This window comes from Esox lucius, chromosome 9, assembly GCF_011004845.1.
Source record: "Esox lucius isolate fEsoLuc1 chromosome 9, fEsoLuc1.pri, whole genome shotgun sequence".
Classification (NCBI taxonomy): Eukaryota; Metazoa; Chordata; class Actinopteri; order Esociformes; family Esocidae; genus Esox; species Esox lucius.
This window is the reverse complement of record NC_047577.1, coordinates 23,844,265-23,872,122: the sequence shown is the minus strand read 5'-3', so window position 1 is coordinate 23,872,122 and position 27,858 is coordinate 23,844,265. Positions and strand designations below refer to the sequence as shown.

Here is a 27,858-nt window from a genome sequence, read left to right as displayed (position 1 = left end):
GATGTAACTTTCAATGAACGCTACGCAGTTGAAGCTAAGGGACCGTCTACAATAACTGTATCATTGTATAACAATACAATGATACAGTTATTTTGCCAACTTGCATTTTTATACCACATATGAAATCTGAAATATTTATATAATTTCTTAGTACAAATAATAGGTTAGAAATTATTTTACAGATCCAAATGGTAATTATTATACAGATCAAAATTGTACATAATCCAAATGACATGTACCTCTACAGTTAGGCATTTGTGACTTCCTTGTCCAGAGATCATCAGTTAAATTGGCCATTTAGAATTTCCAGGATTTTACAATAATCTACCCTTCTATACAGCTATTTGTTAACATCTCACTATCCAATGGGCTATAAATCTACAGAAAAATGTGGTGGGTTCTTTAACCTTTCTTTTTTCAGGTTCATCAGAATTTTTTTTTTTTACTAACTCACTTAAATCACATGAAGATATCATTTTGTGTAATTTCTGAAATGTTATATGAATGTATGATTTGTCACATACAACCAAGCACAGAAAACGTCACTAGTCAAACTACAGGGACTGGACTGCAAGATGCAAAAATACACGTTAGCATCTACTACTGTAAAACCGTCCTTGACAGTTGAAATTAAATACGAATATGTTAAATAACAACACTATTTGTATTCAGCTTTTTGAGTATTCCCAAAAACAGGTATTTTTAGGTTAACTGCTTGGCATCTAGTGTTTCACAAACACTTATAGTGGAAGTTCTCATCATTGACTGTAAAGTTTTCTGATTGTTTTTAATGCCCGTTCATCATGATCCAACATGTTCATTATTGCACACCAAGACGTGTAATGTTACAACTCCATTTTCAAAACAGTTGGGACACTGTAGAATTTACATATAAATAGAATGCAATGATGTGCAAATTATTTATACCCTACATTCAATAGAAAGTAGTACAATGACAACATATCAAATGTTATTGTTCCTTGAAAATTACATGGCCACTTTGAAATTGAAGTCAGAAACACAGCTGGGACAGGGGAAACAAAAGACTGGAAAAGTTGTGTAATGCTAAAAAAAACTGTTGCTACCTTTCACAACTAATTAGGTTGGTTAATTGGCAACAGGTCAGTAACATGATTGGGTATAAAAACAGAATCCCAGAAAGAATTAATCTTTCAGAAGTAAAGATGGAGAGGGATTCACCATTCTGTGAAAGACTGCATGGGCAAATAATGCAACAATTTAAGAATAACATTTCTCAATGTAAAATTGCAAAGAGTTTGGGGTTCTCATCATCTTCAGTACATAGTATCATTAAGACTCAGGTAATCTGGAAACATTTCTGTACGCGAGGGACAAGGCCGAAAACCAACATTGGATAGCCGTGATTTTCAGGCCTTCAGACGGTACTGCATTAAAAACAAACGGTTCTGTAGTGGAAATCACTGCATGGGCTCAGGAACACTTCCAAAAACCATTGTCACTGTATTCATAAATGCAAGAAAATACTGTACCATGCAAAGAAACCATATATTAACAAGATCGATAAACGCTGCCGCCTTCTCTTGGCCCAAGCTCATTTAATAAATATGGGGCTATTTTTTTATCATTATTTTTGGTCTGTTTGAGATCCGTGGCTATTCATAAAAGATTCGGGACTATAGCCTCGGACGCCCAGGGCTAACGACTCCACTGGTAATGACCAACCAAACATGCGTTCAAAACGCATCTAATGACCAACCAAACACGCGTTTAGAACGCATGTAATGATACATCAAACGCCAGTTCAGAACACATAATTGTGGCAATGTATGAATAGATATGCTACTGGAATGTTAAGTATAAGTTATTTTTCTTTGGAATTTAATATTTGGTAGTTGCTCATCCCATTAGATATTCCTGTTAAGTTACCTTTTTTTATTTTATGAAACAAAATTATTTTACAAAATTGTATATATAAGTTTATATAAGTTTGTTCGAAAGAAAAGGACATACAGTGGATATAAAAAGTCTACGCACCCCTGTTAAAATGCCAGTTTTTTTAGATATAAAAGAATGAGACAAAGAAATAATTTACTCCCTACATTGAATAGACAATAGTACAAAGACAACATATCAAATGTTGAAACTGAGAAATTGTTTTTGGAAAATGATATGCTCATTTTGAATTTGATGCCTGTCGCACGTTTCTAAAAGGTTGGGACAGGGGTATGTTTATCACTGTGTTGCATCTCATCTTCCTTTAATAACACTCTGTAAGCGTTTGGGAACTGAGGAGGCCAATTTCTGTTTTGAAAGTAAAGTGTTTTCCCATTCTTGCTTGTTATAGGATTTCAGTTGTTCAACTGTCTTATTCTTCGTTTCATAATGCGCCAAATATTTTCAGTGGGTGACAGGTCTGGACTGCAGGCAGGCCAGTTTTTCACCTGGACTCTTTTACTATGGACCCATGCTTTTGTAATACATACAGAATGTGGTTTGCCATTGTCCTGCTGAAATAAGCAAGGTCTTCCCTGAAAAAGACATAATCTGGATGGCAGCATTTGTGGCTCCAAAACCTGTATATGTTCAGCAGTAATGGTGCCTTCACAGAAGTGAAAGTCACCCATGCCATGTGCACTAATGCACACCCATAACATCACGGTTGCTGGCTTTTGAACTGTGCGCTTGTAACAAAGCCAGATGGCCGCTCTCTTCTTTAGCCTGGAGGATGCGGCATCCATGATTCCCAAAAATAATTTCACATTTTGATTAATCTGATCACCGGACAGTTTTCCACTTCACCTCAGCCCACCTTAATCTATAATTCCGATTGTGCATTATGACAATGTAGACTTGTATGCCGCTAGCGTGTACACCATTTCTGCCAGGCACCGGCAAAATCTGTGTCACCCTGTCAATCAAAATACTGTACATAGTAACTACATTTTCCTAAACTTTCACAGCTATTGACTTTCTACCTTCCCAACAATGTGTTTAATTTAATCTGGAGTATATAATACATTTATTAATGAGGGGGGCACCATTTCGCCAGGCACTATGTATTTTGATTGACAGAGGGACACAGGTTTTGCCAGTGCCTGACGGAAATGGTGTCCCTCTCTTTAATGAATGGAAATATTATCCAGTATGAATTAAAGAGATTGAATGTGTTGGTAAGGTAAAGAATCAATATCTGCAAAAGATTTGGAAATGTAGGTGCTTTGTATTTTGATTGACAGGGGGACAAAGATTTCGCCGGTGCCTGGCAGAAATGGTGTCCCCCTCTTTAATTAATGATAATAATATCCAGAGTGAATTAAACAAATTTAATGTGTGGGTAAGGTAGAGACTCGGAAAATGTAGGTGCTGTGTGTTTTGATTGACAGGGGGACACATTTCGCCGGTACCCCCTTTTTAAATGGTATCTCTTTAATGATTCAATGTGTTGGTGAGGGAGAGTATCAATATGTCTATACATTTGGTCAATTTAGGTACTTTCTATTGTTATTGAATTAAATATGCTAAAATAAATGTTGATGAGATATATTTTGGACAATCCTGGTGGATTGATGATGGGTGGAGTCCTCCAGTGAATATTTACTGTTCATTCAACAATATTCAGCTACCCATAAGCAAGATAAATATATAAGCCTGTTTCCAAAATGCTGGAAGGCTGTGTAAAATGCAAATATAAAAGGAATGCAATGATGTGTAAATCCTTTATCCCAATATTTAATTGAAAATAGTACAAATACAAGATATAAAATGTTAAAACTGAGAAATGTTACTGTCTTTGGAAATATACATGCCCAATTTTTATTTGATTCCAGCAAAAGTTTTCAGAAAAGTTGGAACAGGGGCATATTAACCACTGTGTTACATCACCTCTTATTTTAGAAATACTCTGTAAGCGTTTGGGAACTGAGGACACCAATGCTGTTGCTTTGAAGGTGATATGTTTTACCATTCTTGCTTGATATAGGATTTCAGCTGCTCAACAGTTCGGGGTCTTCTTTGTTGTATTTTTCATTTCATAATGCGCCATATGTTTTTAATAGGTGACAGGTCAGGACTGCAGTCAGGACAGTTTTGCACAAAGACTCTTTTACTACAGTGCCATGCTGTTGTAACACGTGCAGAGTTTGGTTTGGCATTGTCTTGCTGAAATAAGCAAGGCCTTCCCTGAAAAAGACCTGGATGGCTGCATGTGTTTTTCCAAAACCTGTATATATTGGTCAGAATTAATGGTGCCTTCACAGATGTGCAAGTCACCCATGCCATGTGCACTAATGTATTCCCGTACCATCATCGATGCTGGCTTTTAAACTGTGCACTGATCCAAACCTGGATGCTCCCTCTCCTCTTTAGCATGGAGTATGGGGCGTCCTTGATTCAGAAAAATAATTTCAATTTAGTGTATTTACAGACCACAGGACAGTTTTCCACTTTGCCTCAGCCCATCATAAATAAGCTTGGGCCCAGAGAAGACGGCTGTGTTTTTGGACCTTGTTTATATATGGTTTCTTCTTTTCATGGTAAAATTTTAACTTGCATTTGTCAATGCTGAAATGTACTGAGTTCCCAGACATTTGTTTTTAAAAGTGTTCCTGAGCCCACGCAGTGATGTCCACTACAGAATTGTGTCTGCTTTTAATGCTGTGCTGCCTGAGGGCCCAAAGATTACAACCATCCAATACTGGTTTTCGGGCCTTTCCCTTGCATACAGAGATTTCTATGAATCTTTTAATACTATTCTGTACCATGGATGATTAGATCCCCGAACTCTCTGGAATTTTATATTGAGAAATATTATTCTTTATTTGTTGCATTATTACACAGTGTTCCAACTTTCAACTTGATTCAAAATGCATTTCAGGTATCAAAATGTATTTAAAAATGTAAAAATAATTTTTTGTCCAAATGTATTTCACTGACAAACATGGTCTCATTACAATATGTATTTTGTGTGGAAAATACATTACTGAATGCATTTTTCACAATGATATGTATTTACTGGATAAGACTGGTCACCCCTCTGACCCTGGTTCCTCTCTAGGTTTATTCCAAAATTTTGGCCTTTAGTGGTTTAGTGGCTTGTTTGGAGCAATGTGTAGGGCGCCCGACAGGATAGCGGAAAGCTGCGGGTTCGTAATAGCCATGCATTTATAGTAATAGTATTGTTTTTTCGAAATATATTTAAAGAATCCAATTGGAACACTTTGACATACATTTATCAAATGTATAGAAATAATATATTTAAAATACATATATTTTCCGTATGGCTAGCTTGTTAATATTGAGATAAGTCCTACACATTGAATTGGCAAACTATAAGCTCACAGTTACTTTGACTGGCTGTGCTAGCTAACTCAAACATGGCATTTGTCAATGCAACAATACGGTACTACACCCATCACACAATACTTGCTTTCTGCTACTGTTTTTAAAAAACATATCAATGGATGCAGAATCGCAAAGATCACAAGCTTAATATTGCAGCCCCAACAAGCTTAGGTTACCAGACACTTTATAGAAGGAAGACAATAGCTGTTTCTCAATGTCAAGGATCCTTCCTTGGTAGGACTAGTCCTTCCAACGAAGGATCCTTCAGAGGCTAGGCCAGGCTCCTCCTTAGCATTCGAAGAACACGTACAATGGACAGGCTACCAAGTGCACGTCATTGCGTCATTTTGTCAGTGACAGGTCCGGTTTGGTTCAGTTAGCTAGCTAGCCTACCGTTAGCTCGTGAGGTATCTAGCTAATTATCAATAGCAATTTGTACTGGCATTTAAACGTTAAACTTTATTTTTATGTACTACCGTTTTAACAAAGGTACGGTAACGTTAAACACTAAACTAAAGATACTTACATTTAAAAGCATATTGCCCCGTCACTCCACTTAGGTCCACCTTTTTTTTTTTTACGAGCTGGCAAAGCCGTGCGCATAGGATTGTGGGTAATATAGGAGCGCGAAGGATACCCATATGCATCCTTTGCCGTCTATGGGAAATTCTCAGAACGAAGGACTCAGTCCTTGGTGGGATTCGGAGGATCCTCGACATTGGAACGGTCCTTCGACGGACATCGATGACGAAGCATCCTCCAAATTCTGGCTTCGAAGGATCCTTCCTTAAAATTGAGAAACAGCTACTGTCGGGAGCACACTGAATTCGCACAGTCACTGAATTTTTCTTAATACCGTGCAGGGCTGGGGGGTGGGCTAAGCCCCGAATGTATTGTGATCCTAGCGACGCCTCCGGTCATTACAAGCGTTCTGAACGCGTGTTTGGTTTGGTTGGTCATTACAGGCGTTCTGAACGCGTGTTTTGGTTGGTCATTACAACCATTCTGAACACGCGTTTGGATGGTCGATACAGACGTTTTCATAAAATGTTGTTCTTTCACATTAACCTGATGAAGAGTAGACACAACGTCTCATGTTCTGTTGCATTTCAATTGGGTGTTCATTAACATTTACCTAGGGCTCATATAATTTTCCCAAACAGTCCAATTGTCTTAGATTTTTCTACATTTAATTGTTAAGAGAGACTGATGAAGAATAAGTTACACAGTTTGGATTTCTATATGTGTCAAGGTCAACAGCTGTGCTCAGTTTTTCCTTCGACTTCAGAGAATATGCTGAGTAATGATGGGTAGTGGCTGGGGGAGCGAATCCCAGAGGGTTGTGAAAAACATTGATGGAAGATTCCAGAAGGATCCATCCAGAAATTAGCATAATGGGAGGACCTAATATCATTGTATAACCATACTGTATAAAAAAAAATGTGTTTTAAGGTTTGGAAGTCAGTTGTTCTGCAGACCAATTCTGCTTTTTTGAATATTCATTAAATTCTATTTTGGATTCACAAGTTCCTGAGGACTCCGGCAGGGCTGCCCTTTGTCGCCGGTTCTGTTCGTAATTTTTATGGACAGAATTTCTAGGCACAGTCAGGGGCTGGAGGGTGTCAGGTTTGGGGACCACACAATTTCGTCTCTGCTCTTTGTGGATGATGTTGTCGTGTTGGCCCCTTCAAACCAGGAGCTTCAGCATGCACTGGGACGGTTTGCAGCCGAGTGTGAAGCGGTCGGGATGAAAATCAGTACCTCCAAATCCGAGGCCATGGTCCTCAGTCAGAAAAGGGTGGCTTGCCCACTTCAGGTTGGTGGAGAGTTCTTGCCTCAAGTGGAGGAGTTTAAGTATCTAGGGGTCTTGTTCACGAGTGAGGGAAGGATGGAACGGGAGATTGACAGACGGATCGGTGCAGCTTCTGCAGTAATGTGGTCGATGTATCGGTCTGTCGTGGTTTACCGGTCAATCTACGTTCCTACTCACACCTGTGGTCATGAGCTTTGGGTCATCACCGAAAGGACAAGATCCCGGATACATGCGGCCGCAATGAGCTTTCTCCGCAGGGTGGCTGGGCGATCCCTTAGAGATATGGTGAGAAAGCTCGGTCACCCGGGAGGAGCTCAGAGTAGAGCCGCTGCTCCTCCACATTGAGAGGGGTCAGCTGAGGTGGCTTGGGCATCTGTTCCGGATGCCTCCTAAACGCTTTCCCGGGAAGGTGTTCTGGGCCCGTCCCACCAGGAGGAGACCCCGGGGAAGACCTAGGACACACTGGAGGGACTATGTCTCCCGGCTGGCCTGGGAACGCCTCGGTGTCTCCCCGGAAGAGCTGGAGGAAGTGTCTAGGGAGAGGGAAGTCTGGGCATCTCTGCTTAGACTGCTGCCCCCGCGACCCGGCCCCGGATAAGCGGATGAAGATGGATGGAGGTTCCTGAGTTTTTGCTTTTTTTCCCCGGAAATCTGAAGTGTTTTCCACGTCAGGGGATGAGTGACCTCAGAATTACCTATAAAATATTATTTAATATCTATAAAATGATAGCACCACAAACGAAAATTTTAAACCAGCACAAACGGAGCACAAACAAATTAGCTGATTTTCCCGAAGTTTTGTGTTGAGTGGGGAGCAAACTTCACGCAGGTAAAATAACCTAGGTATGAATAACATTCCAGCAACATCTATTAATGCATTGCATGGATTGGTCTAACCAATAGAAATGTATAAAAAGCTTTTTTATTATTAAATAATATTTTATAGATCATTCCAAGGACACTCAGCCCCCAATGCTCCAATTCACTCAAAATAGACTCAGTGCATTGCACTGAGCCGCTCTAACCAATAGAAATGTACAAAGGCTAGATCCATATTATGCAATGTACACTTCAAAATCCTTGACACCAATAAGCGTAATTTAATTAAATATATGGAGTCGAAACAATAGCAGTTGAAGTCCCCGTTTCTTTGCTACAATTAAAGGCGTTCTGAACGCGTGTTTGATGTGTTATTACAGGCGTTCTGAACGCTTGCTGGGTGGTATACTTTATGGATGTAAAAAGCACGTGAAAAACGGCCATAATATGCGTATTCATCGCCAGTAAATGCACTATATATACGTTTTCAGTTACAATTTACACATTTTCTATGCTTGTTTAGAGGAAAAACTGGCAAAAAATACCCCTTATTAATGACACCCAAACACTCGTTTTCAAACATAGACTGTAAAAAAAATGGACGACGCCCCTTCGCTCTTTTCCATTGGTGAAAACTGAAGCCGCCAGTGTCCCGATATGGCGCTGACATCTTGGACTTGCGTCTGCGCAGATAGCGATCTTGGGACCAGTTCTGCGCTGTAGTTATGCGCAGTAGCGAGCAGGAAGTAAAGCCGTAAATCCGCGATCAACGGCCCCACCCCTGTGCCCCGCCCTCACTCTCCCTCGCAGAATGCGCATACCGTAAACAATCGCAAGCACACGCTGCACTGTTTTGGAAGTGGAGTCCTGCTTATGACCTATACTAGGACCACTCACCAGGGGGCGATCGAGACGTTTTGGCTTCACTTTTCAGGGCTTGTGCGGCACGCTTGTTTTCAACGGCATAAAAGCAAAACGCCAGTTCAGAATAAGACGATTTGAACACTTTGGCTTTCCATAGTTATCTCCTGCTGACGTCAGAGTGAGCGCCGTTATCCCCTTTGTTTACATGATGCGATTTTTTGCAATGGCGGACGTAGCCAAAATAGAGCTGCTTTTAATCTTGCTAACAGGACTTTCTACATGTTTACACAAATGTTCAGTTACTCTCCCACTGTAGCAAATTACTGGTATTTCGATGGACTTGCACGGTGCCACCCTTATGCTGACAAAGCCCGGATCTTAAACACAGTGTTCAGATCTCCCCATAACCAGCCAAAGGATAGAAGCAAAACTCTTTGAAACAGGTAATAATCTGTGTACAGCCCTATTTATTTTTCAGGTGTACGTATTTGTAATACTACACATGCCTAATATTTTGCTACCTTCATTTACTGTGCATTGTCCTTGTCATCACTTGAGTCTGGAGCGGTAGGAAAAGTAATGTGTGACACTGACCAGGTAAGAATGCCAAAGAGGTCGACAACGTATCAAGTGAGAACATTTTATTACTTTACCCCGACTTAGGAAAATATCGATTGTCATATCTGAGTAAAATATCCAAACAGACAATTACTCAGGTAAAATATATACTGACTAAAAGTATCTGGTAAAAATAAAGCCTTTTCAACTAATTTGTTGCTGAAATTAACTCTTCCATATATGATCAAAAGGACTCAGGTCATTCTCCTCATCAACCTTTTGAGGAGGAGGATCATCTTCCTTCCAACATGCCTCAACCATACCTCTCCCCTAAAAAACGTAACATCAACAAGGCTGCTCTGAAAGCCACTCTTCCATTGATTGTGAGTTCGAAGACAAACCACCAGAATGGAATCAGTAGTGGTAAGTGATACAGAAGGGGCAAAAGGGTCAGATATGAAGTAACATTAAACAAATGTTGATGTTTGTTCTTTAAGTCACTAGCCATTCCAAGTTCCAGTCAACTGAGTGGAGCCGGTTCACAGGCCAGACCAGCATCAGCCTTTCCAGGACGTAGGTGTCTCTTACAGATGGTTTATAACCAGATCAGATCACCGGAAGTTGGGCAAAGGCCAGAGGCTCATTTATCAAGAGTGAGTAGAAACAATCCTAAATGTGTAAATACGAACAAATGTAGGGTTAGGGTTAACCACAGATTAGTGTGTATGCACGCTTGATAAAAGAGCCCCCAGGAGTCAGAGCTTCTTTACCAGGTCCTAATTACTATGGCTTGTACATTTGTAGATTAAGTAGTTTGTCTGAAATAGTATACCGCTTTTATGTTATGGTTTTATTATTTCTATGGTTTTAGCCATTTAACTTATAACCCTTATGTTAGGGTCATATTAACCTGTTTTAAGACTTTGATTTGTCTAAAATAACATTTAGTTATTTTGTGATCTGCACGAAATTTAGAAGTTGTCACTATGATCATAATAAATAGACATTATTAAGAAAAACATTGTCTAGAACATTAAAAAGTATTGTTTTAGAGTTAGAGTAGTATGGCTACCCCTAACAATACGAGTGTGCAGTATTAATGCTTTGTTTGCATTTTAGACTTCAAAACCTTCCTCAACCGGGGGACAGAATGTGAAGCAAATAGAATGGCATGTGTGCGGGAAGGTCTTCTCACCGGACTTGGCAACCCAATTGAACTGGTGCGGGAGGGGGCAGAAGACTATCATCCGGTCAATACCAGTAAAGGACGCTATTATGTGTAAGTTCAACACTTGCTTATTTTTTATAGAAATTAAACATTGATGAACAAAACCAATGTTTCCTTTCCCCTCTATCCTCTTTTCCTATTCCCTTCTCCATCTATTCTCTCCATCTCTGTCCTTCCTCATTTCCTCTACCTCTCCTCTCTTCTTCCATGTACCCTGCTGGCACTCTGCTTTATGTACCATTCTGTCCCTCACTTTCAAGACTCTTGTCTCTTCCCTGTCTACTAAAGTAATGCATACACATCTTAAAAAACGCAGTGCATAAACCTTTAAGAGATGGTAATAATTTTTTCCTAATTAATAAGGTTTTTCAGATTCAAGTAAATACATAATTTATTCCAACTTTAAACTAAAATTGCCTGACACTTGTCCCTGCTCCCTCTTCTCTTTTGTTGCAATGGCTTAAACTATTTACTCCTCTGAAGCAAAATCACTTTGAAAACTGATACATTTACGTTGCATTTATTGTTGGACGAACAAGCTATGGAAATAGTACTGTTATTGTTAGCTAGACAAACTTGCTTTACCTAACCTCTGTGTTTTCTCAATACATGTCAATATAACTGGGGATACAATTGTGGCAGGAATATTGATAGCTAAATCTAGACGATTTGAGAATAATTTGTGTTTTAACTGAGTAGTTAGCTAAAAAGCAGCCAGGCAAACAAATGACCTGTAATGTTGGTTCCTCTGGTGACTGGCCTGGTCTTTCCGTCTTCTTCCTGCTGACAAACACTGAAATAATTTGTTTCGTTTAGGGAGAACGAGAGTTGTTTTGAAAGAGGTCAGGATATCTGTTTTGTCAGCTTGTCTGCATAAAGCGTATTGGTGACTCTGATTATGACAGTGCAATTTGAGTTTCTCAGATTGCATGCAGAAAATCGCTCAATGTGCTAAATACTGACACATTAGCCGCGTTTCCACCGCAGGAACTATACCCAGGAACTAGGAACATCATCAAGTGACTGTGATCATGCATTTGTAAAACAGAGGAAATTAAACCTTATTGGACAAAATAGTAAGGTAATTTTGTCCAATAGTTAATATTTGTATGTGTCTAATAATCACTAAACTTAATCAAATGATTAGTCGGTACAAGATCTTTTTAAAAACTGCAGTTGGCTACGCCGATTGTGCTTGTGTATTATTCATTTTTGTGGTGTGTTTATTTTTCTTCTAAGGAAAGAGGAAAAGAGACAGACTTCCTTGACCCGCTGAGGGACATGGACGACGCTAACCGGACCATCCTGCAGCGAGGACAGGAGCAGCAGGACCATTATATGCAGCCGCTATACTGAGGAGAGAGCCGCATTAAGAGTGATAAGGAGGTGAGAGTAGGTATTCCTCGAGTCTCCGGCGGAAGAAACTGAGCTATGTGTAGTAACCGTGTACAGTGTTATGTATATTATTTCTTTATCTTCTTGCTATATTTTTATAATTCTCACTGTAGTTGAAGTGGGCTATGCCACCATTCATACGCATATTACACTCATGTATGTATAATATTCAATAATACTACAAATTGCTGCTGGTTTACTTATGTTACTGCCATATCTAAATGTTCAATAATACTACCCAGATTGCTTCTGGTTTACAGTACTCTTTGTATTTTACACCTACATTTTTGCAGATTAAATATTTGTTGAACCAAATACGTGTATAGTGGCTGTTTGTGTAAATCTGAAAACAGAGGAACTTCCACACACTGTCTTGCTCACTGCTGAAATATTTCTTAAATCTAAACGTTTGCAGAAATTGTGTACAGTGACACACTGTATTAATGCCGACTCTAAATGAGAAATGCTCCTGTACTGAGTTGGTTGCAGGTTTCCACAGTGTAATGGCGATCCTTTTTTTGAGTAGGTACACGACGGCGGTGTCATGTCATCCCAGTTATGGTTGCAATCGACGGTACAGGTACAGAAACGTGTCCTAGAATTCTTTATCCACTAGGCCTCGTTAAAGTTGAAACCACGGTTTCCCACCGTTGGTGTACCCAAACGGATGTAGAAACACAACGCATTCTGTAGTACTCGCATATCTGAAACACACAAAAAGGTGCCAATAATAAGTTGATGTAGTTTACTGTAACATTATTCCCAATTGTGATTTACTTAAACGTATATAGGCCTACTAGAAAAAATCTTACCATTCCCTTTTTTTGTAAACGAGTATCCATCTTATCAGTCATCTCATGTTCAATCTCCACGATAACTCGTAAAATCCATTCATTATATTTGTATTGCAACTCGACTAGCATTTCAGGGATTTTGAATCCGCTTTGCTACTACTGCTCATGTCTTCCAGTGACCACATTTGCAAACCAATAAATCTTGATCAACACAACACGAATCTCCACCATGGTTGCTGTGGTGTTGCAGTGTGGCATAAATAATAAAGATGCCTGTCTGTAGCTTTGTATGGCGTATGGTGCATACGACAGCGGACTAATTAGCCTAATCTTTGTGGGTCTTCAGACCGCGGTGGAAACACAACAATGGGCTGAAGGAACCCTATAGTTCCTTGAATAGCAGTTCCTGGGACTCAAAGTCCTGGTTACTTTTTGGTGGAAAAGCAGTTATTGTGAATGTTGTCTAACAAAATGTCTTGATTATTAGGCCTATTCTTTTTTTCTTGACGTTGGGGAAAGATTTTGCTGTGGCCCCGCCACCACGGTAAAATGACCACAACGTACACTGCTATACTTAAAGCAATCGCTTCATATTTTGTCTTCCAGGTTATGTTCTTAAAAACCCACGTTTGCCAGGAATTACAAAGGCCGAGGTTGAAAGGGCAGTTAAAAACTCAGGCTGAGCCAAGAAGACCAACTTGGGACGTCAGCAGGAGGGAGAGACCTGAGGAAGATTAATTTGTAGCCTATATAATGCACAGTTGTTGGGTGTTTTTATTTAGGCTGCATGTTTTTTGATTTTTGGTAAAGTTGTACTTTCTGTAAATAAAGTTCATACTTTATTCTTTATCTTGTCTCTTCACTTTATGTTGGCAGTAGATCAAATAAATGTTGGCAGTAGATCAGTTAAATGTCAGTTAAACGGCGGCGGAGAAGCAGAAAGCATCATTCAAACATCAGCAGAAGAGAAAAATCGATGTCTCCTTTACATCTTGTCGATGACCAGCCAACATCTATACAGCATTCTGCCAACATCTCGTGTGTATATTGGGCCAACGTCGGTAAGACGTTATCTGGGTAACTACTGAAGCTTGTAGCCAGCAGAGTTTATGTCTATCCTGAACAAATCCTAATACCTAATTTGATTTGTCCATGGCGAGGATCGAACGCTGGTCTCCTACGTGGCAGTCCGCATCTACTACGCTATTTAACAGTGGGTAGTGAGTCGCTTAGTGACTTACTCAATAAGAAACATTCGCTCTTGGCCGGCTCCACTAAGGCCGTGTGGCAAAATCCTCACAGTAGATATCTTCTCTAGTCTACAGTGATTGTTGAAAGTCATCCCCAAAGACATGACATGGCGTGCAGCTATCAGTCATAATGTAATTTCCTTGATATTATGTAGAAACATTTGTGTGTCACACTGCGCTGGTGCAGCATCTAAAAAGGCATGCATTTGAATGTAATGAAAAATTTGTTTGAACACAAAAATTACAATTTGTACAAATTTGACAATTCTTCGTTTAACATGATCTATCATAAGCCATTATATGAACGTTTAAAGAAATGTATCTAGGCTAATATAATAGAAATCAGTAAAAAAAGAACATCTTAACTTCCACGTGCCAGAACTCCGTAATTTCCAAAATACATAGGCCTATGAAGTCGGGTGCCAAAAACGAGCTACTGACTAAATATTGCCGGATCTCCAGTAGAGGGGGCACAACGCTTTTAATGGGATTCCGCAGAAATTACTTCTCAAAAGCTTCAACTGTAAACATAGCACCACCTCCCGATCTTTTTTTACTCTGTGATATCCTGGTAATTTGTATATTGTAGCGATTTCGGAGATAAAAAGCTACTGCAGTTTTTGCTTCTATAATCAGATTCACAATCACTTCGGAGGAAATCCACCCGAAGAGCATAATCCATTGAGTACCCTACCGATTTACACCCAACTAATTTTACAGGTAAGTTGCCTATCCAATTGGTCTTGATATGTCTGCTTTAATGAAAACTATTTTCAAGAGCCGTACAATTCGTGTATATACACAGACTTGTTATTATCAGCATTTTTTAAAATGCATTATAATCGGAATTGTTTGGTTTTTAATTGCCGCATCAGGCACTCCCACTTCACGTTTTTCTCAATCGCGTACAATAGTTTTTGGAACATCGTTAAACGTAGGTTACCTGTAGCAGAACAATAATGATAAAATCCGTAAATACAGTTTTTAAATGTCTGGGCATGTGATTTGCCTTTGTGCTTGGATAAAATTGTTATAAATGAATATACTCTTTACTTTCAAGTGTTTTGTTCATAGCAAATAACGTTTTATTTAGAAGATATGTTGCTCAGTTCATTGTTCATGGATGTCAAAAAACAAATGACCGCACATTATTGTTGAATGGCTTTATCAATTGTCCATCAGGTACATCATTGGGCAGGCTCCAGGTAACTGCCTATTATTAATATTTTTTGTACAACATTGTGGACATGAGATGCAGAGAATGAGGGTTGTCCATAAAAGTCAATGTAAAAATCTGAGAGCTCCATGATTTGAAAGAATAACAGATTTTTTGCAAATCGGAAACAATATAACTCTATTATCCTTGTTACTGACAAAAACGAATGTATCGTTTTTTGACAAACAAATACCAAGAGGAAATCTCAATTTAAGAAGTTTAATCCCCCTGATTTTTTACAGAAACCTGTTATTGAAATGTTATAGATTTTCCTGGATACAAATGTTGTAGAAGGGATAAAATCACTGAATCACATATTTTAATGACACTTCATACCCCCAACATTTGATTTAAAATGTTTCACACATTATAATTTTTAATCCAAGCCCGAATGGTTGTAATACATGATCAGTGACACTAATATCAATTGAATAAACAAACAAGCCAGAAAGAGTCATAAAGCAGTCATTGTAGTCTCTATCACTATCTATCACTGACAACGGTCAAATTGATCAACAATTTCTTGATCAAATCTGTAACTGGGAATTCTAATTTCATATATATCAGTATAGATACTGAAGAAAATTATCGATAATAATAAATATAAGTATATCTGTACCACAAGTTCTCATTTACATCTCATTCTAAATTTTCTAGAGGGATGGAAAAGGGTTGCTGGTAACACCCAAAATATATGTATGTATACCTTTCACCCCCCTTTACCCTTCCCCAATTTCGTCATATCCTGTTGTATCTACTACACTCTCTTTGCAACATCCCCCAAACAAATTAGGAGAGATTAAGATTATGGCAAGTTGTCCTCATAGGCAAGCCATTTTGTTTTTTTCCACTCTGCTCTTTCAACCAGGAAGTCATGTGGTTCAACGCTTGTGAGGGCATGCTCACACACAGGACAACCTCCGTTAGCTTGGCATGTACCCTAGCTGTCTGAGGGAGTCACTAGTCCTGGATGAGACCTGGAAATCCCTGCTGATGATGCTTCACCAGAGCTTCCCATAGAGTTGTCAGTCAGTAGCACAGTCAAGGCTAAAAACTAGTTGGGAACTGGAAGGTGGTTAACTTGTTGCTACAAAATAGCACCTTAAAAAGCTGAGCAAACTGGTAATGCCCACATTTAAATATTTTTTCCGCTGATCAGGGATTCTATCTACTCACCTTTCAATTACTGGTTAGATTGTCTCATAGGCAACCTGCCTCCCCCTAATGGTTTGATGGTTTGCATCAGTTCTTAGAATTGGGAACAAAGTGTAGTGATCAGTGGCATTTTGTCTGTATCTTAGAAAAGCAGAATTGGTTTCCTACAAAGGTTGATTCTATATTCTCTATTAACATATAAATGATCTTCCAGGGTCTAGTATTCATTTATATAATGACTTTGGAATTACTTTGGAATTACCAGTCCCTTTCTCTAAATGTACCTCTACCAGCACACCTCACCTGGATTTGGGCAGTTTTAACCTATCGTTTCTTGCAGATCCTCTCAAGCTCTCAGATTGGAATGGTAGCAGAGCTTACCTGCTATCTTCAGGTCTCCCCACTGAGATGGAATATAGCTATCAAGTCTGGGAACTTGTCTCTGAAGTCATGCTGAAAATTGTCAGGCTGAATGATGAATCCGTTCCCCAGTCTGAGGTCCTGTACACTCTGGATCATGTTTTCTTCAGGGACCTCTCTGTTTTTTGTTCCATTTATCCTTTCTTCAATCCTGAACAGTCTCCCAATCCCTTCCATTCAGAAGCATCCCCATAGCATGATCATCCCACCACCATGCTTCAGCTTAGGGATGGTATAAACTACAGTGGATATAAAAAGTATACACACCCCTGTTAAAATGCCAGGTTCTTGTGATGTAAGAATGAGACAAAGATAAATCATGTCAGAACTTGTTCCACCTTTAATGTGACCTATAATGTGAACAATTCAATTGAAAAACAAACTGAAATCTTTGAGGGGGAAAAATGTAAAACTCACAATAACCTGGTTGTATAAGTGTGCACACCCTTAAACTAATACTTTGTTGAAGTACCTTTTGATGTGCACAGCCCTCTTTAGATCACATCACCCCACAGATGTTCAATTAGGTTCAGGTCTGGGTCCCGGTTCCATCTGAAGAAAAACAGCCACAAAGCATGATGCTGCCACCACCATGCTTCACTGTGGGTATGGTGTTCTTTGGGTGATTTGCAGTGTTGTTTTTGCTCCAAACATACCTTTTGGAATTATGGCCAAAAAGTTCAACCTTGGTTTCATCAGACCATAACATTTTCCCACATGCTTTTGGGGACTTTGATGTTTGTTTTTGCAAACTTCAGCCAGGCTTGGATGTTTTTCTTTGTAAGAAAAGGTTTCCGTCTTCCCACCCTACCCCATAGGCCATTCATATGAAGAACATGGGAGATTGTTGTCACATGTAGCACACAGCCAGTACTTGCCAGAAATTCCTGCAGTTCCTTTAATGTTGCTGTAGGCCTCTTGGAAGCCTCCCTGACCAGTTTGCTTCTTGTTTTTTCATAAATTTTGGAGGGACGTCCAGTTCTTGGTAATGTCTCTGTTGTGCCATATTTTCTCCACTTGATGATGACTGTCTTCATTGTGTTCCATGGTATATCTAATGCTTTGGAAATTCTTTTGAACCCTTCTCCTGACTGATATCTTTCAACAATGAGATCTTTCTGATGCTTTGGAAGCTCTTTGCGGACCATGGCTTTTGCTCTGATTTGCAACTAAGAAAATGTCAGGAAAATCCGAACAGCTGAACTTTATTTGTGATTAATCAGAGTCACTTGAATTGATGGCAGGTGTGTAATGACTTCTGTTTAACATGAGTTTGAATGTGATTGGTTAATTCTGAACACAGCCACATCTCAAGTTATAAGAGGGTTTGCACACTTATGCAACCAGGTTATTGTAAGGTTTTATTTTTCATTTTTCCCCCTCAAAGATTTAAGTTTGATTTTCAATTGAATTGTTCACATTATGGGTCACATTAAAAGTGGAAAAAGTCTTCGCCACAGTGCTTGGCATTCAGGCCTAGAAGATCGATTTTTGGTCTCATCAGACCAGAGAATATTTTGTCTCATACAGGGTACTTTAAGTGCTGTTTGACAAACTCCAGGAGGCATTTCATATGTCTTTTACTCAGGAGTTGCTTCCGTTTAGCCACTTTACTATAAAGGCTTGACTGATAGTGCTGCAGAGATGGTTGTCCTTCTGGCAGGTTGTCCCACCTCTGCAGAGAAGCTCTTAAGATCTGTTATATAAGCTATCGGGTTCTTGGTCACCTGCCTGACCGAGGACATTGTTTTTATTGGCCTCGGTTCAGTCAATAAAAATATTTTGCCTGGACAGCCACTTGGTGGTTCCAAACTTTTTTCATTTCATAGTGATGGGGCCCGCTGTGCTCTTGGGAAATTCGAATGCATTAGCATTTTTTAAATAGTCTTCCCAGATCTATATCTCAACACAATCCTATCCTGTATGTCTACGGAGAGTTCCTTGGACTTCATGGCTTGCTTTTTGCTCAGTAATGCACGGTGAAGTGTGGGTCTTTATGTAGATGTGCATGCCTTCCAAAATAATTTTCAATCAATAGAATTTGCCAGTGACTTCTACAGAAATGTCAAGTTTGGTCACAGGACACAGTATGTATCTAAGCTCAATTTTGAGTGTCATAGCAAAGGATTCTGAATACATGTGATTTCTTTACATTTTCAATATATTGGCATGAATTTCTAAAACATAATTTTACTTGTTTTTCAACAACCCCTTTCAAAATGTTCACCTCTTGTTGCCTTACAGCCTGAAATGAAAACATGTAAAACCAGACTATTTTATTTACTTAAACACAGTAACCAACAATATTGAAGTGATAAAAATAAATAATAATCAGATTTTTTCTTTCTATTTTTAAATACCCTATTTGGATAAGTGAACACACCCCTGAGGTAATACTTGGTGGAACCACCCTTTGCTTGAATTAAATCCATGAGTCTCTTTGAATATGTCTCTATTAACTTTGCACACCTAGACTGTGTGATATTTGCCCATTCTTCCTTGCAGAATTGTTCAAGCTCATTCAAATTGCAATGTGACCATTCATGGACAGCATTTTTCAAATACTTCCACATTTTCTCGATGGGATTTAGGTGAGGGCTCTGACTAGGTCACCCATGAACACTCATCTTCTTGTCCTTCAGCCACTACGGTTGCACCGGCGGTGTGCTTTGGGTCTTTATCATGTTCAAATGCAAACCATCTTCCCATTGTCAACTTCCTGGCAGAGGGCTGCAGGTGCTCCTCAATAATCTGTATGTATTTTGTATTATCCATTTCCCTTATATCCTGACAAGTGCTCCAATCCCTGCTGAAGAGTAACACCCCCACACAGGATGCTTCCACTGCTGTGCTATACTGTAGGCATGGTGTTCTTTGGGTAGAAATATCCATTGGGTTTTTGCCAGATATATTGTTTTGGGCTCAGGCCAAAATTTTCAGTTTTGGTCTCATCTAACCACAGCACCTTTTGCCACTTGGCTCCAACTGGTTTTATTCTGAACTAATCAAAGTCACTACAGTTGATAACAGATGGCTTTGATTAGCTTGATTTGTGATCTGGAAGGTGGTTGGTTCAAAAGTTTGGAGTCACTTAGAGTTTGGGTCAGGTTAATTGAAATGATAAGTGTCCTTCAAACTTTGCTTTCATCAAATAATCCTTTATTTGCAGCAATTACATCCTTGCAGGCCATTGGCACTCTTGTTGTCAATTTGTTGAGATAATCTGAAGCCCCTCCCACAAGTTGGATTGGCTTGATGGGCACTTATGTACTATACGATCTCAATACTACACAGCTGTTCCCACAACAGCTCAATAGGGTTGAGATCCGGTGACTGTGCTGGCAACTCCATTATAGCCCCCAGACCATCTAACTACTCTGAATTTACAGTTTATGTTGTAGGACAGGCTTATAGATACTGCACTTTGAATCTTAATATACGTTTCGGGCACTTGCTTGCTGTTTTAACTGGTCTACCAACATCAGTGTTATCATTTAGCAGCTTTGCCAGCCTCAAATATTTCCCAATTTGGACCAGCAACAGACCTGCCTTGCCCATTGAAAATCAGTTTAGACTATACTGAAATTCAAGCTAGGGTAAGCTTGGAGGTTCTCAGCGGGGCAACTTTACACTTAGTGTTAAATATGTATATTAGTGGTAAATATGTTGATGACACCAATAACATCATGATTTATAGAACTGTAGCCCTGTTCTAGTCATTACATTTGAACAGGAGCTAAACGCAGTTTGAGCATGTACTTTCAGACAAAACACATAAAGTTGATGGGGTGATTCATAAGATAGCCAGAAGGGGATCAGATCCTTTGCCAATAAAATGTGTCTTTTTTCTAAGGAGATGTCTGTACTTGTCTAACAAATCCATGCCTGATGTAATTATGTACATAATAACGACATAAGCCAACTGATGGTGCATAAAGAAGCTTTACAGGGTTTTCGTTCTACAACCCCATTTCCAAAAAACTTGGGACACTATGTAAAATGTAAATAAAAACAGAATGCAAAGAAATGCAAATCATTTAAACCCTATATTTAATAGAAAATAGTTCAAAAGACAACATATTGAAACATCCAGATTACATCTTTTTCAGGGAAGGCCTTGCTTATTTCAGCAAGACAATGCCAAACAACATTCTGCATGTATCACAACAGCAGGGCTCTGTGGTAAAAGAGTCTGGGTGCTAAACTGGCCTGACTGTAGTCCAGACCTGTCATGTACTGAAAACATATGGCGCATTATGAAACCAAAAATACTACACAGGAGACCCCGAAATGTTGAGCAGCTGAAATCCTATATCAAGCAAGAATGGGAAAGCACATATCTTTCAAAACTACAGCAATTGGTTTTGTCAGTTCCCAAACGCTTACTGAGTGTTGTTAAAAGAAGAGTTGATGCAACACAGTGGTAAACATGCCCCTGTCCCAACTTTTTTGAAACGTGTTGCTGGCATCAAACAAAAAAAAGAGGCATATCATTTTCCAAAAATAATAACATTTCCCAGTTTCAACAATTGATATGTTGTCTTTGTACTATTGTCTATTCAATATAGGGAGTAAATGATTGGCACATCATTGCATTCTTTTTTTATTTACATTTGACGCAGCGTCCCAACACACACACACACACAAACAGACACACACACTGATGGCCAATTAAGCTGTAGTATTTCAAGTCTTTTCACATATTTTACATCAACCCCTGCTCCAATTATAATTACGGCCTTGCCACATCGCAGAAACTCCACAGAAGTTGCTGGAGAATCAAAGACCAGAATGTTTTCAGTACAAACATAAGGGAGGTGTATGCATTCTTTGGCGAACAACTGTGGTGCCCGACCTATCATAAAGAGTTGCTAGTGTGCATCAAGATAAGGCAGCTGTCTGACATCCACCCGGGCAGGGCGAGCAATATGCACCGCTCAACACTATATTCACGGTCATTACTGGTATGCCTCGACAAGGATTTGATCGCCAGTAGATGTCAGACAGGGCTGCCTGCAAGATAAGCCACCCAGGGACCCATTTCATAGATACAGTGGGGAGAACAAGTATTTGATACACTGCCAATTTTGCAGGTTTCCTACTTACAAAGCATGTAGAAGTCTGTAATTTTTATCATAGGTACACTTGAACTGTGAGAGACGGAATCTAAAACAAAAATCCAGAAAATAACATTGTATGATTTTTAAATAATTAATTTGCATTTTATTGCATTACATACGTTTTTGATCACCTACTAACCAGTAAGAATTCCGGCACTCACAGACCTGTTAGTTTTTCTTTAAGAAGCCCTCCTATTCTCCACTCATTACCTGTATTAACTGCACCTGTTTGAACTCTTTACCTGTATAAAAGACACCTGTCCACACACTGAATCAAACAGACTCCAACCTCTCCGCAATGGCCAAGACCAGAGAGCTGTGTAAGGACATCAGGGATAGAATTGTAAACCTGCACAAGGCTGGGATGGTCTACAGGACAATAGGCAAACAGCTTGGTGAGAAGGCAACAACTGTTGGCGCAATTAATAGAAAATGGAAGAGGTTCAAGATCACAGTCAATCTCCCTCGGTCTGGAGCTCCATGCAAGATCTCACCTCGTGGGGCATCAATGATCATGAGGAAGGTGAGGGATCAGCCCAGAACTACATGGCAGGACCTGGTCAATGACCTGAAGAGAGCTGGGACCACAGTCTCAAAGAAAACCATTAGTAACACACTTTGCCGTCATGGATTAAAATCCTGCAGCGCACCCAAGGTCCCTCTGCTCATGCCACCTTATGTCCAGGCCCGTCTGAAGTTTGCCAATGACCATCTGGATGATCCAGAGGAGGAATGGGAGAAGGTAATGTGGTCTAAACTCCACTCGCCGTGTTTGGAGGAAGAAGAAAGATGAGTACATCCACAAGAACATCATCCCAACCGTGATGCATGGAGGTGGAAACCTCATTCTTTGGGGATGCTTTTCTGCAAAGGGGACAGGACGACTGCACCGTATTGAGGGGAGGATGGATGGGGCCATGTATGGCGAGATCTTGGCCAACAACCTCCTTCCCTCAGTAAGAGCATTGAAGATGGGTCGTGGCTGGGTCTTCCAGCATGACAACGACCCAAAACTCACAGCCAGGGCAAATAAGGAGTGGCTCCGTAAGAAGCATCTCAAGGTCCTGGAGTGGCCTAGCCAGTCTCCAGACCTGAACCCAATAGAAAATCTTTGGAGGGAGCTGAAAGTCTGTATTGCCCAGCGACAGCCCCGGAACCTGAAGGATCTGAAGAAGGTCTGTATGGAGGAGTGGGCCAAAATCCCTGCTGCAGTGTGTGCAAACCTTATCAAGAACTACAGGAAACGTATGATCTCTGTAATTGCAAACAAAGGTTTTTGTACCAAATATTAAGTTCTGCTTTTCTGATGTATCAAATACTTATATCATGCAATAAAATGCAAATTAATTACTTAAAAATCATGCAATGTGATTTTCTGGATTTTTGTTTTAGATTCCGTCACTCACAGTTGAAGAGTACCTATGATTAAAATTACTTCTACATGCTTTTATGTACATACTAACTAAATGTTTATTTTGTTTTCTGTTCATGTTTCAGATTCAGCAAAATGCTACAGATTTACCTATGCCTGAGTGTTGTTGTCAACATGGTCGTCTTGCAGGAGGTTGAGGAACCTGTTTCATACACGGCAAGTTTTCCTCACATCATGCAGTGCCTGCTGCAAAACCACAGTACTACCAGATGTCTTGAGGGCAGAAGCATTAGGCTTGATCTGTGTCACTGTCCATATAAGCAAAATAAAATTGTGAAGGAGGATGTTCGGTTAGGGGTTTGAAACCCTATTGTATTTGTTCTGATTCATTATTGTTATTTCTCTGAAAGCTCTTTTTTGCAAATTCATGTGTGATTAAATGGTGGAAAACTGCCCAAATTTGCAAGGTAGTACAGGCATAATAAGGACCAAAACTTCTGATGCAATGCCATGTAAGTGGTCCAACGCTGTTTTTCTCACTGTCCCTATTGGGCCAGTTGGTCTGAAATCCACTGGCCCATACTGATTTTTACTGGCCCGAACTGTATAAAAAAATCCAATACAATTGTATTGTACAGGAGTATTGTAAGTAAATATCAAATAATCAGAATATGGATTTATACCACAGTTTGCATGCAGAGTTGGGGAGTAGAGGATTGCAACGGTTTTTACAGATAAAAACATTATCTGTAATCCGTTACGTTATCAATAAAATAATGATTACTTTTGAAAAAAATAATGATTACTTTTGGATTACTTCAATTGAAAAAAAGTTGGTGCGCGAAATAATTATGACACGTTGCATGCTTGATTTTTTAATTTCATGTTCAAATTATTGTAATTTCTTAACCAAAATAACAATTGAGTGCCTCAGTTGTGTGTGTGATAATCATGCGTGAAAAGGAGTGGCTGGTGAAGTGCTATTTTAATTGTTAAAAACAGAGTGTATCTACTATAATATTAGCCGATCCATGTAAATGTCATCATCATCATCTTCCGCTTATCCGGGGCCGGGTCGCGGGGGCAGCAGTCTAAGCAGAGATGCCCAGACATCCCTCTCCCTAGACACTTCCTCCAGCTCTTCCGGGGGGACACCGAGGTGTTCCCAGGCCAGCCGGGAGACATAGTCCCTCCAGCGTGTCCTAGGACTTCCCCGGGGTCTCCTCACGGTGGGTCGGGCCCGGAACACCTTCCCAGGAAGGCATTCCGGAGGCATCTGAAACAGATGCCCAAGCCACCTCAGCTGACCCCTCTCGATGTGGAAAAGCAGCGGCTTTACTCTGAGCTCCTCCCGGGTGACCGAGCTTCTCACCCTATCTCTTAAGGATCGCCCAGCCACCCTGCATAGAAAGCTCATTTCGGCCGCCTGTATCCGGGATCTTGTCCTTTCGGTCATGACCCAAAGCTCATGACCATAGGTGAGAGTAGGAACGTAGATTGAACGGTAAATCGAGAGCTTCGCCTTGCGGCTCAGCTCTTTCTTCACCACGACAGACCGATACATCGACCGCATTACTGCAGAAGCTGCACCGATCCGTCTGTCAATCTCCCATTCCATCCTTCCCTCACTCCACCAAAGTGGGCAAGCCACCCTTTTCCGACTGAGGACCATGGCCTCGGATTTGGAGGTACTGATTCTCATCCGCACTGCTTCACACTCGGCTGCAAACCATCCCAGTGCATGCTGAAGGTCCTGGTTTGAAGGGGCCAACACGACAACATCATCCGCAAAGAGCAGAAAAAATCGTGTGGTCACCAAACCTGACACCTTCTGGCCCCTGGCTGCGCCTAGACATTCTGTCCATAAAAATTACGAACAGAACAAGGGCAGCCCTGCCGGAGTCCAACATGCACTGGGAACAAGTCTGACTTACTGCCGGCAATGCGGACCAAGCTCCTGCTTCGGTCGTACAGGGACCTGACAGCCCTTAGCAAAGGACCCAGGACCCCATATTCCCAAAGCACTCTCCACAGGATGCCGCGAGGGACACAGTCGAATGCCTTCTCCAAATCCACAAAACACGTGGATTGGTTGGACAAACTCCCATGAACCCTCCAACACCCCGTAGAGGGTATAGAGCTGGTCCAGTGTTCCACGGCCCGGACGAAAACCACACTGTTCCTCCTGAATCCAAGGTTCTACTATCGGCCGTATTCTCCTCTCCAGAACCCTGGCATAGACTTTCCCGGGGAGGCTGAGAAGTGTGATCCCCCTATAGTTGGAACACACCCTCCGGTCTTAAAAAGAGGGACCACCACCCCGGTCTGCCATTCCAGAGGCACTGTCCCCGACCGCCACGCGATGTTGCACAGGCGTGTCAACCAAGACAGTCCCACAACATCCAGAGACTTGAGGTACTCAGGGCGGATCTCATCCACCCCCGGTGCCTTGCCACCGAGGAGTTTCTTGACTACCTCTGTGACTTCAGCCCGGGTGATGGACGAGTCCACCTCTGAGCCCCCATCCTCTGCTTCCTCAATGGAAGACGTGACGGCGGGATTGAGGAGATCCTCGAAGTATTCCTTCCACTGCCCGACGACATCCCCAGTTGAGGTCAACAGCTGCCCACCTCTACTGTAAACAGTGTTGGTAGGGCACTGTTTCCCTCTCCTGAGGCGCCGGACGATTTGCCAGAATCTCTTCGAGGCCAGCCGATAGTCCTTCTCCATGGCCTCACCAAACTCCTCCCAGGCCCGAGTTTTTGCCTCCACAACCACCCGGGCTGCAGTCCGCTTGGCCTGCCGGTTCCCGTCAGCTGCCTCAGGAGTCCCACAAGCCAACCAGGCCTGATAGGACTCCTTCTTCAGCTTGACGGCATCCCTTACTTCCGGTGTCCACCACCGGGTTCGGGGATTGCTGCCTCGACAGGCACCGGAGACCTTATGGCCTCAGCTCCGAGCGGCCGCTTCGACAATGGCGGTGGAGAACATGGTCCACTTGGACTCAATATCTCGAGCCTTCCTTGGGATCCAGTCGAAGCTCTGCCGGAGGTGGGAGTTAAAGATCTCTCTGACAGGAGACTCGGCCAGACGTTCCCAGCAGACCCTTACAGTACGCTTGGGCCTGCTGAGACTGTCCAGCTTCTTCCCCCGCCATCGGATCCAACTCACCACCAGGTGGTGATCAGTTGACAGCTCCGCCCCTCTCTTCACCTGAGTGTTCAAGACATACGGCCGCAGGTTAGAGGAAATGACAACAAAGTCGATCATCGACCTGCGGCCTAGGGTGTCCTGGTGCCACGTGCACTGATGGACACCCTTATGCTCGAACATGGTGTTCGTTATGGACAAACTGTGACTAGCACAGAAGTCCAATAACTGAACACCGCTCGGGTTCAGATCAGAGGGGCCGTTCCTCCCAATCACGCCCCTCCAGGTGTCACTGTCGTTGCCCACGTGGGCGTTAAAGTCCCCCAGTAGAACAATAGAGTCCCCAGTCGGAGCAGTTTCCAGCACCCCTCCCAGAGACTCCAAGAAGGTCGGGTACTCTGCACTGCCGTGAGAGACAAATCCCCGTGAGAGAAAAAACAGTGAGAGACAAATCCCCAACCCGTAGGCGCAGGGAAACGACCCTCTCGTTCACCGGGGTAAACTCCAACACATGGCGGCAGAGCTGGGCAGCTACAAGCAAACCCACACCAGCTCGCCATCTCTAACCATGGGCAACTCCAGAGTGGTGAAGAGTCCATCCTCTCTCAAGGAGTGTGGTTCCAGAGCCCAAGCCATGCGTAGAGGTGATCCCGACTACCTCTAGTCGGAACCTCTCAACCTCTCGCACAATCTCAGGCTCCTTCCCCACCAGCGAGGTGACATTCCACGTCCCTAGAGCTAGTTTCCATGTCCAGGGATCGGGCTGTCTAGGCCCCCGCCTTCGACTGCCGCCCGATCCTCTCCGCACCCCTTACGGGAAGGCGGCCCCATGTCGCTCCTTTGGGCTGAGCCCGGCCGGGCCCCATGGGGAAAGGCCCGGTCACCAGGCGCTCGCGTACGAGCCCCAACCCCGGGCCTGGCTCCAGTGTGGGGCCCCGGCTGCGCCATACCGGGCGATGTCTCGGACCTCAAGATTGTTATCATCATTAAGGGGTTTTGAACCGCTCTTAGCCTGACCCGTCGCCTAGGACCTGTTTGCCTTGAGAGACCCTACAACGGGCATACAGCCCCAGACAACATAGCTCCTAGGGTCACACGGGTACTCAAACCCCTCCACCACCATTTAAATGTGATTTAGTTATCTACTCAACGCATCTTTCTCAGAACAATGATAGGCGATAGGCCTTTTAATACAAGTTTCAAGGTTTATTTGTCAAATGCACCGAACAACACAGCCAAGAAGAGTTGCACTGAACAACTCAGGCAGGAAATGTTTTTGAAGATTAGGCAACTGTTTGTTAGATAGCTTTAACATGGGTCTGCCTTCAAGATAAAGCGCTATATGGAATTATTCACGATATTTAAGGAGAAAACGTGTTTGG

General features: G+C 41.6%; 1 protein-coding gene and 1 long non-coding RNA gene across 8 annotated transcripts in view; both read left to right on the top strand.

Moving 5' to 3' along the window:
* Positions 1-8,916: 8,916 nt before the first annotated feature.
* On the top strand, positions 8,917-13,642 carry LOC105030763. 6 transcript variants are annotated; one of them, XR_002196516.2, is made up of 5 exons: positions 8,917-9,799; positions 9,874-10,029; positions 10,496-10,655; positions 11,844-12,579; positions 13,400-13,642. It is a non-coding gene; the product is annotated as an uncharacterized LOC105030763 (long non-coding RNA). The 6 variants fall into 6 exon arrangements; XR_002196518.2 differs by having other exon boundaries at positions 8,930-9,261; positions 9,377-9,799; positions 11,844-13,642; XR_829628.3 differs by having other exon boundaries at positions 8,949-9,448; positions 9,628-9,799; positions 11,844-13,642.
* An 894-nt stretch (positions 13,643-14,536) lies between these two features.
* Positions 14,537-27,858, top strand: part of si:ch73-173h19.3 (calcium-binding EGF-like domain-containing protein) — a 73,028-nt gene continuing 59,706 nt past the window's right edge. The window contains exons 1-3 of one of the 2 annotated variants that reach the window (XM_010904836.3): positions 14,537-14,763; positions 15,917-15,955; positions 23,452-23,542. In XM_010904836.3, coding sequence (XP_010903138.2) covers positions 23,462-23,542 — 81 coding nt within the window. In that variant the 5' untranslated portion in view covers positions 14,537-14,763; positions 15,917-15,955; positions 23,452-23,461. The remainder of the gene's footprint in view (positions 14,764-15,916; positions 15,956-23,451; positions 23,543-27,858) is intronic. The other variant, XM_010904835.3, reaches the window with a different exon arrangement.